We start from the raw sequence: 18,319 nt of genomic DNA on the forward strand, positions 1-18,319 counted from the left end.
GGAGATGGAACCTTTCAACAGTGGGTGTCCCTTTTGCTTTTACCGTGGTGTTAGTAGTTAGAAGTACCTAGTATGGCTTGTTCCTCCATGGCGTCAGGCAATTCCTTTGTTTGCACACCTTTGCTGTAGCCCAGTCTCTGGGTTTGAACTCATGTGCTGCTATTTCTGATGGGCTAGAAGGAGCCCTTTGCTGCTTCATGGAGGATGGATTTAGTAAGTATGGAAATATTTTGGTTTTCGTGTTTGGACCATGGACAGCTTCAACCCCACTCTACACTGTGCATACTGTTATTTATTAAAAAAAAACACTTTAGAGAACAATTTCTTGTGACAAATTCATACATACCATGATTGGGATAAAATAACTTTGATTTGCAAAATACTAAATGTATCCTAAATAACTGCCCCCTACAATATCCCCTCAGTCCTTAGACATCCAGCCTAGAATGGGGTGACAAAGATTTTGATCCACATTGAAAAAACTGAAAAAACAATCACTGTTTACAGACTGGTAATATTTTCTTTCTTTCTTTCTTTCTTTCTTTCTTTCTTTCTTTCTTTCTTTCTTTCTTTCTTTCTTTCTTTCTTTCTTTCTTAAAATCAAATGACACCAAACAAAAATAAACACTCAGACTCAATACAGTAATGCATATTCAAAATGTATTTAAAACACATCTTGTAAAGCAATAACAAAATTGTAACCGTTAGACTAAAATGCAGTTTTTAACAGCATGAAAAGGCAGCAATTTTGAGTAAAATAATAACTTGTAAATGGCAAATAATTGCATAATATATAAATGGTTTCAAGCAATAGAAGCCAGCTAGTGGTATTCTTCCTTTACAGAAACTTTAATGTAAAAAGTATTTGTGCTTGTATTTATTCCAGTTAATGAGAAGCAGCATCAATTACATTAATTTTGGAGGAGACTCTTATGATCAAGCTTATCCTGTGACTTTCTATTAAGTTCACTTTTTCCAGGTAGGTGCATTTTTGCCTTTTTTCATTTTAGACCACATTTAATGCTCTTGATGTCACTAGTCACAGAAATATTAAAACTAGCCTGTAACAGGTAATCAGTACTTGGAAAATCAAATGTATTATTAGTCAAATACTAATCATTAAAAAAAATAAAACTCTGTTCATTAAAAACAAACTATACATCTAAGTTTAATTATAAGATAATAGAAAAGTGCATCTAGTACTGTTAAGTCAGGTTTTTTGCTTCAGTATATACAATGTGCCGTCCATTTTTACCAGCTAGTCCTCTCAAGTCCCTCCGTATGCTTGCAGGAGGCCGAGGGAATCAGCACTACACCTCGGGAAGCGCATGCCTTTTGATGTCAGTCTGACTACAGTGAGCTGTCATCATCTTACAAACAATGTGACAGATAACGTTACAAGCAGCATTCATTGGCAGTCACAGTGTTTAAAGAACAGGGAAAAATGAATCGCCAAAGTGTTTTATTAGAATAAGATTTCAAAAACGCTTAAATAAAAAAAAACATTTCTTTAGGGATTAAATATGAGCATAAAGCTGTCATAAGCGCGAATGACAGTTTTGGTCCTGGAAGGTCACACGTATTCATTACTAAGATTTTGTCATTAGTAAACAGGAAACGGAGGATTTAGTGGCAAATGGCACTCTCTTGAATTGCTATGTTTTTAGAAGTTTGCTTTATTGTAAAAGTGCTTACTGAAACTGGTGTCAATCCCAGTAAATCCAGGATGAACCTACCTGCGTCACTCCGTCAGAAGACCCACACAGCCACTCTCTTCACGTTGTCTAATTAACTTAATATGCTGCTTCATAGTTCAAGCACCATTGTCGGTGTCGAGTTTGCACCTTCTCCTTTTGTGTGTGTGAGTCTGCGTTCTCCATCCCAAACACATGCAGGATGGATTAATTGGCATCTCTGTATTGACCTTGTGTGTAAGTGTTTCCTGCAACAGACGGATTGAGGCCCTGTCTAGGGTTTGTTCCTGCCTTGAACCCAGTGGAGCAACCCTGAATTTGGTTAAATGGGTTTCAGAAGGTGTGTGGGAATGCAGTTAACTAAATACCAACGTAAACACATAGCGAGAGTAAATGGAGGAAATGTACGTAACAAATGGCGGGTAGACTCCACCAGACAATGACCAGAATCTTTATTCAGCGATGCAGGATCCATGAGATAAAAGTGCTGACGAAAGCACCACACTGTCGCATATTGTCATACTGTTAATTAAGTAGAATTACGTGGATAGAACTGGCCAGCTTTGTTGGGCTGAATGGCCTGTTCTAAGACTTTGTAACGTTCTAATTCATGTACCGAACAAGAAATGATGCTCTCTACGCCTTACTTTTTTTCTTCTAATGATTTCATCCTGGGCAGCATGGTGGTGCAGTGGGTAGCGCTGCTGCCTCGCAGTTGGGAGACCTGGGTACCCGGGTTCACTTCCTGGGTCCTCCCTGCGTGGAGTTTGCATGTTCTCCCCGTGTTTGCGTGGGTTTCCTCCCACAGTCCAAAGACATGCAGGTTAGGTGGATTGGCGATTCTAAATTGGCCGCATGGTGTGTTTGTGTGTGTCCTGCGGTGGGTTGGCACCTGTGTTGGCTGGGATTGGCTCCAGCAGACCCCTGTGACCCTGTGTTTGGATTCAGCGGGTTGGAAAATGGATGGATGGATGATTTCATCCTTAACTCCCATCCATTCTCTTTATAAGAAAACACAAACTAAGACGAGGGACCAGAAGATGAGTGTGTGAAATTTGGACTTTAACATTAAGTTCGTTACTAAAGTATCGTGCATTGTTCCACAGCACTGCATGGAACCAAACAATATTGGACACAGCGAACGTCTTAAGACGTTGTTCCTCTTTCATACAATACAATTAAACCTGCAAAGATTACCTGCAGTAATACAGATGATCTTGTAGAAGTCCCCGCTGCCAGCAGTATGTGCATCACTACTTTTAATAAAGAACTCGATCCTAACAAAAAGCAAGTAGCAGTTCCTCCTCGTTTTCTTGCCATTGCTTTCTATGAAAAGCACCATTTTCAGACTTTTAGAGACACATCGGAAATGTATTATTATTGTTATTATTATTATTGTCCTTTCAAAGTAAGGGTGTCTCGTAGTTTCTCTTTTAAAAAAAGAGAGCTAAATCAATTCCCTGGGGATTTAAAATCTTTCAAGTATTGGAATGTTCTGGACATCTATCTATCTATCTATCTATCTATCTATCTATCTATCTATCTATCTATCTATCTATCTATCTATCTATCTATCTATCTATCTATCTATCTATCTATCTATCTATCTATCTATCTATCTATCTATCTATCTATCTATCTATCTATCTATCTATCTATCTATCTACTCATTTCAGTGACCAACCTTTGCACTCACATATCATTCTGCTTTTCTCAATCTTTTTTTCCATTCACAGGCTTCATTAGTACTAATTAGAGTCACTAATTGACTGGGCGTTATCATTATGTAACTTATACAAAGTAAGCTGTAGTTTATTTATTCTGTTTTTTGGCAAATGTGAAATAAACATTGAGTTAGCACAGAGCAGTCATTGTAAAAACTACAGTAGAGAGCTGGGCTGGGCTCCAGACACTACCAGACGAAGTATGTGTTGCGTGTGTTCATTTTCCAATTTAACCCCTCTTTCTGAACATTTTTTTCAAAAAGCTGCTGTCAATTTTGCTAAAGAATAAGATCAACATTTTGAAAATTGGTGTAAAGAGAGGTTAGGCGTTAAAAGCGGGGCTGTCTTAACGTATGGGCACTGACTGGGAGCCCCAGGGGCATAGGGGCCCACGATGGTTCTGATTTCTATGTTCTGCTATCAAAACAGGTGCCCCAGTGCACTACTTTGCCTGGGGGCCTATGTTGCTGGTTAGAAGGTGTGTTGTGGGTAGAGGAGGGCTTGTATTCTACCCGCATGCGTGCTAGTGCAGGCATCCCCGCACTCATGTGTAAGGACGAATGTGCGTGCACACAGGCAGGTTCAGGCTACGTTCTTCCAGTTCTGAAGTCTGCTTTGAAGCTTGTGTTCCAGACTACACATTACTGATCCTGACACTCAGTGGGCTGCTGTCTCGAACCCTGGTTCTCTCCCGGTCGTCGCTGGTTGATCTCTCTCTGTAGCTCTGCTCCAGTCTCATCTTCTCGGAATTGATGGTCTCGCTGCATGAGGAGGGAACATAATGATGGCCATCATGGCTGTGATGAGTAGGACTGGGTGTGTTTGGTGGAGCTTTCTTGAAAACTGGTGGGTTTGGAGATTTAGCCACTTTGTCAAAAAAAGAAAAGTCAGCTACATATTTGCCAGATGGAGAGAGGGAGACGACAGGCGGGAACTCATAACCCCAAAGGATTTCGTCCGGGAGATAGGAGGTACGCACTTGGCAGGTGGCACTGGTGGGCTCCACGGTGGCACTGAGGATAACTAGAAGTTCAAAGTCGGCGAGTTCTGGATCTGTCCAGCCTCCTCCTGTAAAAGACAGCATCAAGTTAATTTCCTGAAGTTCACAATGGGTCATCTTTTTCATATTGTCAACCTGCCCCGTTCATTGCTACAGGCACATGTGAGCTTCAAAGACCTCTCTTGTTACTTTCATATCTGGTTCTGTTTGCTTTGTAATGGGCTGTCCATAAATGCCCTTGTAAATGAGATGTAATGAATGAGCCTCTCAGCTATAGAACTAGCAGATTTGTTGCTACAAACAATGCTGTTAATGTTACAACCATAGGATTTATTAATACTGAAATGAATAATCAGATGACACCTTGGATACATCGATTCATGCGACCATCCATCAATTTTCTTAACTTACGTATCTAGGGCAGCGTTTTGGGGCAGCTCGATCTTATCGCAACAATCACTAGTGATACAAAAAATGAAAGGTACTGTAGCAAGAATACACTTCCTACTCACCACACCCTATGAAAGGAAGAAAGCCAAATTAAAAGGCAATAAAAACATTAATATTTGCATGAGAATGAAATGCACAGTGTTACAACTGACAAAGTGGGTCTGCAGTCCGATTGATAATCTGAATCACGCACAGAGGAAATGGCACAGCACACACTAAAGTAAAGGCCTAAATAGAATTGGTAACGAGAGTCAAAAAGTCAAGACTGGTAGGAGAACATGCCATCATGCCATCACCACTTTAGAGTGAGGGCGTGAAGAACTGCAAATTGTCATAGTTTGGAGAGAGCAGGTTTATTTATTTATTTGAAGCCAGGTATTGTGTGGGAGTTTCATGCTAAACAAGAGGCACTCGTGACTTTTACTTCTCACCCAGACTGCTGTAACTAGTGAAAGGCAAGCTGAGTGAGGCTGCTTTTCCCCAAATCCTCGAGACATCACGTCCAGTCTGCCCTGTGCCTTTTGTTAAGCCTTGGTAACTGTGCATGCCGCCAAGAATCCCACTAAGCAATCATCTGCAAGCTCAACAGTCTACCACTGCTACACATCTAGCGCAGACTGACCATGTCACTGTTTATTTCTTCACATGCCATCCTTATAATAAGCAGTTCAAAGTTGGGAAGAAGAATGAACTAATTCTGAGAACTGTTAGGAGTTTGTGATGTTTTCAGAATTTGTAAGAAATAAATTGCCTGTTGTGTGCTGTGCATTGCTGCCTGAGTTTAGTTCTCAGTGTGGAGTGTGAATGTTCTGTCTAGGTTCCTAATGATTTTGCTTAAATTAGTTGACAACTTTAAAGTTGGCTCTATGTGTGTATTTTTGTGAGGGTGTTCTTCATAGTACTGATGTTCCATTTAGGTTGAAGTCCTGCCTTGTGCTTGATGCGGTCAAGAAAGAAGCAAGTTTAAAAATTCATGGGTGGAAGTTACGTCTACACAATGTCCAATGTACATGAGTGAAGTTGTGCAAGGGCTGCTGTGCAGAATATTAATTGTGTTTGTTCAACGTTATTATGTTTGTCTGATCTTTTTCTCGTATATACGAGGGCAATCCCAAAAGTAAGGTCTCCTATTTTTTTAGAAATACAAACAACTGTTTATTTTCTATAATGTTTACATTATTTTAAAGGTTGAAGACTTATTTGTTTTTCTACATAATCGCCATTTCGGTCGATGCATTTTTGTAGACGCTGTGGTAGTTTTAGAATGCCCATGTCATACCAGCTCGCCGCCATGTCCTTCAGGAAGCGTTGAACCTCATCTTTCACCTCTTCGTAGGAGCAGAATTGCCTTCTGGACAAATGTTCTTTCAACTTAGGGAACAGGTGGTAGTCATTGGATGCCAAGTCTGGACTATAAGGTGGGTGGGTGATGAAGTTCCAACCGCGGATCTTTACGCATGTTTTCCTCAACCTTTGCGACTGTCTCGTCGGAAATTGACGGTCTCCTGCGTGAACTTCGCACTTGGCGGTAGTGTTAAATGGGAGCTCCATTTTCAAGGGCTGCCAAGCCAAGATTGAGCATCCCAGCGAAGCCGCACATGCTTGTTTGGGAGTGGAGGAAGCACCAATCACAACAGTGTGGCCAACAGCCGTACGAACAGTTTCTCTACATCCCCACCGCTTTGGAGACCTTACTTTTGGGATCGGTAGGCTTTGCTCCCTATGAACCAAGTTACCTGAACTATTCTCTAACATTTCACTAATTATTTATCGCTCTGATGCTGATCTTTCTGATCATGACATAGGTCATTACAATGGCAATTGACGAGAAGAATTCATAATTAATTGCAGAATTATGATATTTGATGGTTCCTCTACAGTGCCTCTTTCTCTTGCATGATTCGGCTCGAAAACTAATCAGCATACTGTCATCTCATAACAGACTTAAGTTTCGAGTTTGGTATTTTAGCACTAGACCGTCCTCAAGACACAGACAAACACCCAACATCGAGATATCAATGTTTTTGGTATCAGGGGACACTAAAACATCGAGCTCCATCGAAAACTGGAGATGGAAATTTTTGATGAACCTGAAGCTTTTGCTCCTCCCTCATCGACGATAGGTAATGGGGTGGGGGCGCAAAGCAAAAAAACACCTGAAGAACTCAAAACGGTGTTCAGTCAAATCAGAGCATACATTTACACGATCGAATTTCAAAAATGGGGTTGCCTGACATGCATTTATTGGTTACTTTGCAAAATGAATTATTAACTGCTGATTATGTAGATAGGGTTGTCTAGTGTGCTGAAATTCCAAACAGAGAAACTTATCCTGAATTATGGTATTATTATATTATCTCACGGACCTCATTTAAAAGATTCAGTGTGTTGGGACTCAAAAGAAAAAAAGTGTTAAAAGAAAAGTCAGTTTGTTTATTAGAGAGAAAGAAACAAAATTCACTCATGGGCAGTTATACGTTACGTTTTCATGATGTAAGTCTAAACACGGAATCAAAATTCAATGCGATATTGACGAAAAGTTAATTCCAAATATTGTTTTTACTGAAGTTGTAAAGTAAAAGTAAAATTTTAAAAAGTATTTGCGAGTTAATATCAAAGACGATCAGAATGAAAATGTATAACACAACAAATACCTATAACGCAACATGAAACATAAATTTCTTTCAATTTATTACGTTTTACTATTTTTAACTTTGGTTAATCACTCACTGAAATGTAAAATAGTTAGGTCTATAATGCTTATGTAACAGTTCCTATGAAAATAACAGTCTCTTTAAATTGTACATCCGGTTACCCATACCCAGGGGTTGGCGAGCAAAGCGAGCAGGGGGTGGAGCCCCCTAGTAGTATATAGTTTAAAGTATTTACAGTACAAAATATAGCTAGAAAAGCAATTTGGTCAGTGAGTTGAAGATGTGGACTTAGTGTCTGCAAGTCCAGTAACCCAGCTAGTAGAGCACATAACTTTATTTAGGAACTTGAATTCATTCTAATGTAATTCCAGCATATGTGATACTCCAGATTATATACAGTAACTGATAGGGCAGTCATGTCTGTGCAGTAAGCACGTCTGTTCTTTCTGTCTTTGTTTGTTCTTCTCATCATATGTTCTTTGGATGTCCAGGTAAGTTTTCTCCAACACATGCTATTCTGGTCTGCTAGCACCTCAGAAGAAAGCCTGTGTGTCAATATGTTCATCAAAGTTTTATGTCCTTAGTCTCCTGCCATGTACTCAGCTGTTAGGCCTCTCCTTACCAGACTGAACAGCTTTCTGTTTTCATACAGTGGTGAAGTCTTGTAACCATTTTATAAACAACTACATTTACATGCAATTATTATTTCATATATACTGTATGTGTTTATGCATTTTTGACCATTCAATCACCCAATACTGAACCCATTTAAATCCAGCTGACGTTCAAGGAGGCAGAATTCTAACCTGACAGTAGGTAGGAACCAACTCTGAATGGGCCAAACGTCCATTGCTGGGCACACTTGAACACCCCCACTCTTTTGCTCATACTGGGTCTTTTTAGAGTCACCAATTAACATAACTTGAATATTTCTGGAATGTGTCAGAAACCAATCCTAGATGGGCTCCAGTCAATTGCAGGACTCAATTACTTACACATCTAAACATCTGTATTTGTTTACTCATACTGGGCCTAACTAACAAGCATGCTTTTAGAACGTGACAGAAATCCTGTGCAGACTTGGGGAAAACACAGAACATTAGCACAACCAATGGTCAATTTGTGTACCCAGGGTTCGAGCTGTGAAGCACTGCATTGTGGTCTGCATTTTGAAATTGGTCATAAACTATCTACTTGTTTAGCATGTAGAGTGGAGCTGCTGCATGTCACTGCAATGTTACTGATGTAGCGGCTTTCACTGTTTAAAGCGGGGTGATCGCTTCAGGTGCTCAGGGTCCACAGTGTTGGCAGGTTCTTTTTATCAACCCTTTAATTGAATTAGATGTTTAACCAACTCCATTTTTGCTGATTTAGGCAAATGCGTCTAGTTCAGGGGAGTTCAATCTTGGCAGGTAGTCCTGGATAGAGATATTTACTTTGGAATTTCATTGCAAACTGTCTGTTATTTAGAGCCTGGTGCTGCTTTGAATTTACCATGATCATTTGGAAGCTTTCCAAAATTATTATTTACTTGGGAAATAATGTGGTAAATACACTCACCGGCCACTTTATTAGGTACACCTGTTCAACTGCTTCAAATATCTAATCAGCCAATCACATGGCAGCACCTCAGTGCATTTCGGCATGTAGACATTGTCAAGACAACCTGCTAAAGTTCAAACCAAGTATCACAATGGGCAGAAAGGTGATTGAAGTGACTCTGAACATGGCAGGGTTGGGGGTGCCAGATGGGCTGGTCTGAGTATTTCAGAAACTGCTGATCTACTGGGATTTTCACGCACAACCATCTCTAGGGTTTACAGAGAATAGTCTGAAAAAGGGAAAATATCCAGTGAGCTGCAGTTCTCTGAGCAAAAATGCCTTGCTGATGCCAGAGTTCAGAGTAGAATGGCCAGACTGGTTTGAGCTGATAGAAAGGCAACGGTAACTCAAATAACTACTTGTTGCAACTGAGGTATGCAGAAGAGCATCTCTGAATGCACAACATGTCAAACCTTGAAACAGATGGGCTACAGCAGCAGGAGACCACACCAGGTGTCACTCCTGTCAGATAAAAGCAACTGAGGCTATGATTTGCACAGGCTCATCAAAATTGGACAATAGAAGATTGGAAAAATGTTGTCTGGCCTGATGAGTCTCAATTTCCTCTGTGACATTCAGATGGTAGGGTCAGAATTTGGAGTCAGCAACATGAGAGTATGGATCCATCCTGCATTGTATCAACTTTTCAGGCTGTGGTCATGCAATGGTGTGGAGAATATTTTGTTAGCACACTTTGGGCCCCTCAGTACCAACTGAGCATTGTTTAAATGCCACAGTCTTCATGAGTATTGTTGCTGACCATGCCAATCCCTTTATGACCACAGTGTGCTCATCTTCTGATGGCTACTTTCAACAGGGTAACGTGCCATGTCACAAAGCTCAAATCACCTCAAACTGGTTTCTTGAACATGACAACAAGTTCACTAGACTCAAATGGCCTCCACAATTGCCAGATCTCAATCCAACAGAGCACATCTGGGATGTGGTGGAACAGGAGATTTGCATCATGGATGTGCAGCTGACAAATCTGCAGCAACTGCATTATGCTATCATGTCAGTATGGACCAAAATCCCTGAGGAATGTTTCCAGCACCTTATTGAATTTATTTCATGAAGAATTATGGCAGTTCTGAAGGTAAAAGGGGGTCCAACTCTTACTAGCATGATGTACCAAATAAAGTGGCCAGTGAGTGTGCATGGTATTTTTATTCAATTTAGTATTTTATTTCAGCCATATATACAATAGATATAAGTGTGTGTTAGGCTAATTGATCCTGTGTGAGGGAGAATGGCTTGTTTGTGTAAATGTTGCCTGCTTTGCTCTGGCTTCCAATTCTGTACTGGTTCCTGTCTCGCAGCTGATGTTTCTGGATTATGATGATTATAGGATGGGTATGTTTGTAATAGTTCAAGGTTTTAAAAATGAGCTTTATAGGAACAAAATTAATTGAATTGGATTGATCATGTGTGGATACAGAATTAATCACATTTTTCAATATGCATTTTCTTATAGGCCAGTCACTGACTACTCAGAAGAAGACTTGACATCTATTCTGCTTGTTTAATAGTCATCCATCCATCTATCCATCTTTGGTAGGGCCCAGCTGAGTTGAAGCCTATCCTGGGAACATCAGGCATAAAGTAGAAACCAAGCCAGGACAGGAGGCCAATCCTTTATAGAGCACACACCAATGCCCATTCCCATTTGGTCATTGGTCCCAAGTTAGGGTCACCAATCAGCCTACACACAAGTCATTAGGCTGTAGATAGGACACCAAAGTACCTGAACATCAGTCCACGCTGACTGCTTGTTTAATGCTGATTCACTACATAACTGTTTACCAACATTTACCTTAAAGGACAGCAGCATGGAGGTGTAATGGTTACCCACGTGGTTTCACACCTCGGGGGGCCTGGGCTAATTTTCCAACTCTATGATTATGTGAAGTTTGCACACTCTCCCTGTGCACATGTGAGTGTCGTCCATGTCAGAGTTGTTTATGTAAGATCACTCTAAATAGGCAGTGTGTATTCTTGTTTCAGCCTACATGTGATAGACTTGTATTCTGTCCAAGTATTAATAATAAATAATAAATAATTCATTACATTTATATAGCGTGTGAAGGACAGCCGGGTCCCATGCCCGGCAGGGACGGCCCTACTGCATCTGTTCCGGGGGAGCTACCATGGACAGCTCAATACCTCCCCCGGGACGCTTGGTGGCAGCCTCCCTGGCAAACGATGATTCCCCAGCCAGGCGCATGGCTCCATGGGAGATGAAGTCCTCCACAGCCTGGTTGGGGGCTCGGATGGCCGCCAGGGGGAGCTGCATGGACTTTGCAGCCCGGCTGGTCAGTTCCTCAGCCCCACCCGGAAATGCAATTAGGCCCAGGTGATCAAGCACCTGGAATACCTCCGGGTGGGGTATAAAAAAGGCCAACCACCACCACTCGAGAGAGCCAGAGTCGGGAGGAGGAGGACTAAGCCTGAGGAGGAGTGGTGGTGGTGGTGCTGCCAGAAGGATTGTTGCTGTGGTTTATGTGTTATTTAAGTGCTTGTGGGACTGTGTTGGGCCTGTGGGACACGGGGAAGGAGTGCCCCACGGCTGAAGAAAAATAAAACGTTTGTATTGTAAGGCATATGGTGTCTGTCCATCTGTGTCTGGGGCCTGGTCTTTTACAAGCGCTTTTCTCAGTACTCAAAGCCATATCCACACAGGGAGGAACCAGGAAGCGAACCCACAATCTTCCACAGTCTCCTTACTGCAAACTTGTTTGGAGGACGAGATCACTTACAGTATACCATATTAAGCAAAAGATGAGCAGTTGCCACAATTTTTTCAGTTCATTTGAATTCAAAACATATGATGGACAAGAGACGATAGCTTGTCAATTCACACTCCATGTGAAAAATTCTTCTAACCCTAACTAGCTATTTGCTACCATCAGATGGTTAAAAGGTTTAGATTGTAAAAGTCTGACAGTATCTGAACTAATAGAGTGACATGCCAACATCGACCACCGTCCCCCAGTTACAGGGGGTTCTAATTGAACTGAACTCATAATTAGACTTATTTTTATATTTCTCCTCTGAGATTGTGGATTCACATAAGAACATACTGTAAAAAGTCTGACAGACAAGAGGGGATCATTCAGTCCATTGAGGTTGTCATGTAATTAATAGTCGAACCAGTGTCTCATTCAGATAGTTTTTAAAGCTGTCATGGTCTCCATCTATGCTACATGACTTAGTACAAACAGTATTTGTTCCAGACTTCTATAGCTTCTTGTGTTAAAAAAAAAAAAAAAAAAAAAACACAAAACTCCTTTCAGGATCTCTTCTTGAACACATTTCCGCTTAGTCTCCACTCTTTGTCCTGAAGTATATATTTCACAATAAGCCTTCAGTGTGAAATTGAGCAAACTTGTATCCTAATCTCAAAATATTTGTTCTGACACTCTGCTGTAACAGACCTATTACAATTTTGCATTTTTGTTGAAATTTAAGCAACATGTCTCTGTTCCTCCTGTACAGTGTCTGGTGATAAAAAATGGTGTAGTAATAACTGATGCAACAATGAGCCCTTACAAAATACGTCCATTTTCCCCAAATAAAGCTGTTCTCCCCAGCTGATTGATTTTTTGTGTTTTTCTCTTCTGACAGGAGATTGTGAAGACCTACAGTTAAAAGTTCATATGATGGTGCTAGGAAGTTTATGAATTTTCTCTCTTTCTTTATATATATATATGACATAGAATGTGTTCAGATATTTATATAAGTTATAAAACTAGATAAAGAGAAATTATTGAGGAAAATGATCCAACGTTACACATTTGTGTGTGAAAAAGTATGTTAGCCCATAAGATTAGCAGTTCATTTTTAAGGGGAATTTAGTCAAGTGTTTGAATGAATGGGGATGACAATCAGATGTAAGTATGGCAGGCCCTGCCCTGTTTAAAGAACATCAATCTGGGTCTTCACTGTCAAAGTCTGATCTTCACCACACAAGTTTGTGGAAGTGTGCCATGCCTCAATCAAAGAGGATCTCTGAGGCCCTCAGAAGAAAAAATGTTGAAGCTCATCAACGTTGAAAAAGGTTACAAAACAATTTCTAAAGATTTCCACTCTGATGGTGCACAACTTGAGGACATTTAGCACCATTGTTACCCACCTCGGGAGTCGGCGGCCAATAAAGATCACTCTAAGAGCAAGACATGTAATATTCCAGGAGGTCACAAACAACCCCTAAGTAACATCTAAGGATCTAAAGGCTTCTCTTGTATTAGCTAATACTGTTGTTCATGGGCCCACCTCCCTGATAACACTAAACAATGAAGGTGTGCATGGCGGGGATTGCACTAAGCCACTACTACCCAAGAAGAACATTGCTACCTGTCTAAAGTTTGCTAAAGACCACGTGGATAAACCAGAACACTGTCTGAAGAATGTCCTTCAAAGAATGAGTTAAAAGTCAAACTATTTGGCTTGAAAGAGAAGCATTATACGGTATCTGGAGAAAAACAAATACTCCATTCCAGCATAAGAACCTTATTTCATTTGTGAGACATTGTGTTGGCAGTACCAAAGGTTGGACCTGCTTTACTATCTCTGGACTAGGATGACTTGACATCATCAATAGAACTATGAATTCTGAATTGTACCAGCAAATTGTATAGGAAAATGTATCCAACCATGAACTGAAGCTTCAAGAGAAAGTGGCTTAAGCAGCAAGACAACAACACACAAGCCCTTCTACCAAAGAATAGTCAAAGCAGAAGACATTTCATGCTTTGGAATTGTTGAGTCAAAGTCCTGACCTTAATCCTATAGAAATGTTGTGGAAGGACGTGAAGCAAGCAATTTATGCAAGGATGACCACAAACATTGGGGCAGACCTGCAAAGAGGAATGGTTGAAAGTTCTTCCAACCCAGTGTACAGGGCTGATCAACAGTTACTGGAAATGTTTAGTTGAAGGTATTGCCACACGTGGGGTCACACCAGTTATTGAAAACAAAGATTGAAAACAAAGAATTACATACTTTTTCACATGTAGTGAGAAGTCAAGCAAAATGACACCTTTTATTGGCTAACTTAAAAGATTACAATATGCAAGCTTTCGATGCAACTCAGGCCCCTTCTTCAGGCAAGATGTAATATTAAGATGTGATGTATCTTTTTAGTTAGCCAATAAAAGGTGTCATTTTGCTTAACTTCTGACTACATTCATAATGGCTAACACTGTACAACATTGGATAATTTTCCTCAATAAACAAATGAACATGTTTTTGTTGTTTGTTCAATTTGGTTCTTTTTATCTAGTTTTAGATCTCTGACAAGGGGGCTCCGCCCCCTGCCCGCTTCGCTCGCCTACCCCCGGGGTTGGGTAACCTGAAATACATTGATGAATGTATGAGATATATCGAATTGTAAAGGTGTAGATGACGAACAAAGGAAGTAAAGAACCCATAGCATGGCACATTAGAAGGACCTATTGGAATACTTGTTTATACACAACATTTGTAGTAAAATCGTTGATAAAGTGCATGAACTATTGTAGGATCTATTGTAGTCAATAATGTTTTTACTTTCGGGTACATTGTTAGTTAGAAACATCCGTAGATATTCAGGATATTCATGTAAAGGAGGCAGTCTAATCTGACCCCTTTGACAACAACGTGTAAACTCATTAGTTGTAGTGCCAGTTGTTTCTTCAGGGAAGTTAAGTGAATGACAATGACAGCAAATGATATTCATTAATCCTAATGAATGTTCATTAATAGTGGACGCACTTAAAACTAAAAAGCCCTCAACCTGGGTAGGACGCTACAATACTTTTGAATTTTACTGTTTTCATATTGTGTACCTTTGTCTGCATGTGTATCTTCAGACCTCAATTTGTCCTGGTATTTTTTCAATTACACCTGGTTCTGATGATTAATCACCTTTTGTCACGCTTTCTATGCGCTGAGAGCACATGATCTGTGTGTATCATGTGCTTTTAATTTACACGATTGATTTTTTTTTGATCGGTGTGCTCTTATATATTCCGTACTATCTTTGTGGACTTTTGCGGACCCCGTAGTGTCTTAACCCGTGCCTGCTTTGCTTCCGCAGTTTCTGACGCTTGTTGTAGGCGCCTGCGTTCATTGATCTTATCCAGGTGGGCTCGTGTGTGTATCGTTGAGCTGTATTGTGTTTGAATTTGGTGTAAAGCGTTCAGCGGTTTGTACAATCCCAAGCAGCACATTATTCCTAACTTCACCGACTTCCTAATCCCAAACACAACTTTCTAGCACCCTCTTCAACGCCCCCCCTATTACCGCATGAAATTAATACCCCGCTTTCAGTCCTCCATGCTGCACTCCGCCTTCCCTCAATCGGACCTAACAGTCACTTAAAACCAAAAAGCCCTCAACCTGGGTGGGACGCTACAATACCTTATATATTCCGTACTATCTTTGTGGACCTTTGCGGACCCCGTAGTGTCTTAACCCGTGCCTGCTTTGCTTCCGCAGTTTCTGACGCTTGTTGTAGGCGCCTGCGTTCATTGATCTTATCCAGGTGGGCTTGTGTGTGTATCGTTGAGCTGTATTGTGTCTGAATTTGGTGTAGAGCGTTCAGCTGTTTGTACAATCCCAAGCAGCACATTATTCCTAACTTCACTCCGCAGTAGTGCCACTCACAATATGGCGGTTGTTTTATTTGCTATTTCCGTTAGTTGAGCTGTACGTGCCTGCGCAGTATGTCTCATGGTCCCATCGCCGTGTACCTGCGTCCATGCCATCCGGTTTACCATTCTCGGTTAGTAATATGGATAATGTTTTAGGTCGCATTTAGGCAGAAACAGACAAAATACTGAAATTGCACACAAACGTTCTAGCACTACTGCGGATGTATAGGGTTATTGTTGTCATGCATAAAAAGTGCAGTGAACTCTTACTTGCGCTTACTAATTGATACTAACTTTTATTTAAGCAGCCATACTTGAATGATAGAAACCTAACAGAATAAGATTGTTCATTTTACTCCAGCTCTAAGACTTGGGTTGTAACTTCGGTCAATACTTTCCTGGGTTAAAATAGGGTAATGGAGGTTGAAGTCAACTTATTGCGTGAAGGAGGCTGAAACAGGCTGATGGCACAACAGTCAGTAAAGTAATATTACAGTAGGGCATGTGGCATGTTTTAAATACACTCCAAGCGCCTGCTTCTAGTTTATCGTGTACAGTACTGCAGTTTAGTTTCCAATTAATTAAAATGTTACCCAGGGATCATGGACTTTTGAAAAATGATGTGATAACTGATAAGAATTTGTTTCAAACTGTCATCCTAGTTTCCTTTTCTGTCTGCTTAACTCTGTACAATGGGTTCTTACTGCTTCACAGAGTCAAAATATTAAGTGAAAATGAAATGCCTACCCAGTTGCCTACCTGAGCCTAAAACTTTGTTGTGATCAATTTTACGAAAGGTACAGTAGTTCCCAAGTGGGACAATTCAGATATAACTTTGTTAGCCTAACTCACCAAATTGTGACTTAACAATTGTGTTCAATTTAAAAATACATAATATAAAAAATAGTAATAATCAGCTTTACTATAGATAGAATTTGCTGGTTGCATGTTATTTGAAACAATGCAATATCTGATAACATGTTTCCTTTTTCTTAATTATTTTTATTTCATGAACAAAATGAGACCTTAATTGCTTTTTCTGCACAGTTTACAGCCAAGCAACAGAAACCTCAAATTTTTACCAACGCTCCAACGGGAAATGAACTGGTAAGTTTGACGTCACAAAAGATGATTATGAAAATTCCTATACTGCATGAACACATAAAGGCGAAATTCCCAGTCTGGTAAAGAACATGTCTGTTTAAAATCAGGAGTTAAATACAGTTAGGTCCATAAATATTTGGACAGAGACCACTTTTTTCTAATTTTAGTTCTGTACATTACCACAATGAATTTGAAATGAAACAACTCGGATGCAGTTGAAGTGCAGACTTTCAGCTTTAATTCAGTGGGGTGAACAAAATGATTGCATAAAAATGTGAGACAACTAAAGCATTTTTTTAACATAATCCCTTCATTTCAGGGGCTCAAAAGTAATTGGACAAATTAAATAACTGGAAATAAAATGTTCATTTCTAATACTTGGTTCAAAACCCTTTGCTAACAATGACAGCCTGAAGTCTTGAACTCCTGGACATCACCAGATGTTGGGTTTCCTCCTTTTTAATGCTCTGCCTTTACTGCAGCGGCTTTCAGTTGCTGTTTGTTTGTGGGCCTTTCTGTCTGAAGTTTAGTCTTCAACAAGTGAAATGCATGCTCAATTGGGTTAAGATCAGGTGACTGACTTGGCCATTCAAGAATTTTCCACTTCTTTGCTTTAATAAACTCCTGGGTTGCTTTGGCTGAATGTTTTGGGTCATTGTCCATCTGTATATTGAAACGCCGCCCAATCAATTTGACTGCATTTAGCTGGATTTGAGCAGACAGTATGTCTCTGAACACCTCAGAATTCATTCGGCTGCTTCTGTCCTGTGTCACATCATCAATAAACACTAGTGTCCCAGTGCCACTGGCAGCCATGCACGCCCAAGCCATCACACTGCCTCCACCGTGTTTTACAGATGATGTGGTATGCTTTGGATAATGAGCTGTTCCACACCTTCTCCATACTTTTTTTCTTGCCATCATTCTGGTAGAGGTTGATCTTGGTTTCATCTGTCTAAAGAATGTTTTTCCAGAACTGTGCTGGCTTTTTTAGATGTTCTTTAGCAAAGTCCAATCTAGCCTTTCTATTCTTGAGGCTTATGAGTGGCTTGCACTTTGCAGTGCACCCTCTGTATTTACTTTCATGCAGTCTTCTCTTTATGGTAGACTTGGATATCGATACTCCTACCCCCTGGAGAGTGTTGTTCACTTGCTTGGCTGTTGTGAAGGGGTTTCTCTTCACCATGGAAATGATTCTGCGATCATCCACCACTGTTGTCTTCCATGGACGTCCAGGTCTTTTTGCATTGATGAGTTCACCAGTGCTTGCTTTCTTTCTCTGGATGTACCAAACTGTAAATTTTGCCACTCGTAATATTGTAGCAATTTCTCGGATGGTTTTTTTCCACCTGCATGGAGAGCTCCTTTGACCGCATGTTGTCTGTTCACAGCAAAATCTTCCACATGCAAGCACCACACCGCAAATCAACTCCAGGCCTTTTATCTGCTTAATTGATAA

At 40.4% G+C, this 18,319-nt stretch overlaps 1 protein-coding gene across 6 annotated transcripts in view; it reads right to left on the reverse strand.

Annotated features, from left to right (window-relative positions):
• Window positions 1-646: 646 nt before the first annotated feature.
• LOC114666816 (ATP-sensitive inward rectifier potassium channel 10-like) overlaps window positions 647-18,319 on the reverse strand; it is a 48,886-nt gene continuing 31,213 nt past the window's right edge. For 2 of the 6 annotated variants that reach the window (XM_051920180.1, XM_051920175.1), the window contains exons 5-6: window positions 3,362-4,486; window positions 647-3,265 (exon numbers count right to left, since the gene is read on the reverse strand). In XM_051920180.1, coding sequence (XP_051776140.1) covers window positions 4,053-4,486 — 434 coding nt within the window. In that variant the 3' untranslated portion in view covers window positions 647-3,265; window positions 3,362-4,052. Of the gene's footprint in view, window positions 3,294-3,361; window positions 4,487-18,319 lie in introns of all 6 variants that reach the window. The other 4 variants (XM_051920179.1, XM_051920176.1, XM_051920177.1 and 1 more) reach the window with 4 other exon arrangements.

The sequence above is a fragment of the Erpetoichthys calabaricus genome, chromosome 16, assembly GCF_900747795.2.
Source record: "Erpetoichthys calabaricus chromosome 16, fErpCal1.3, whole genome shotgun sequence".
Classification (NCBI taxonomy): domain Eukaryota; kingdom Metazoa; phylum Chordata; class Cladistia; order Polypteriformes; family Polypteridae; genus Erpetoichthys; species Erpetoichthys calabaricus.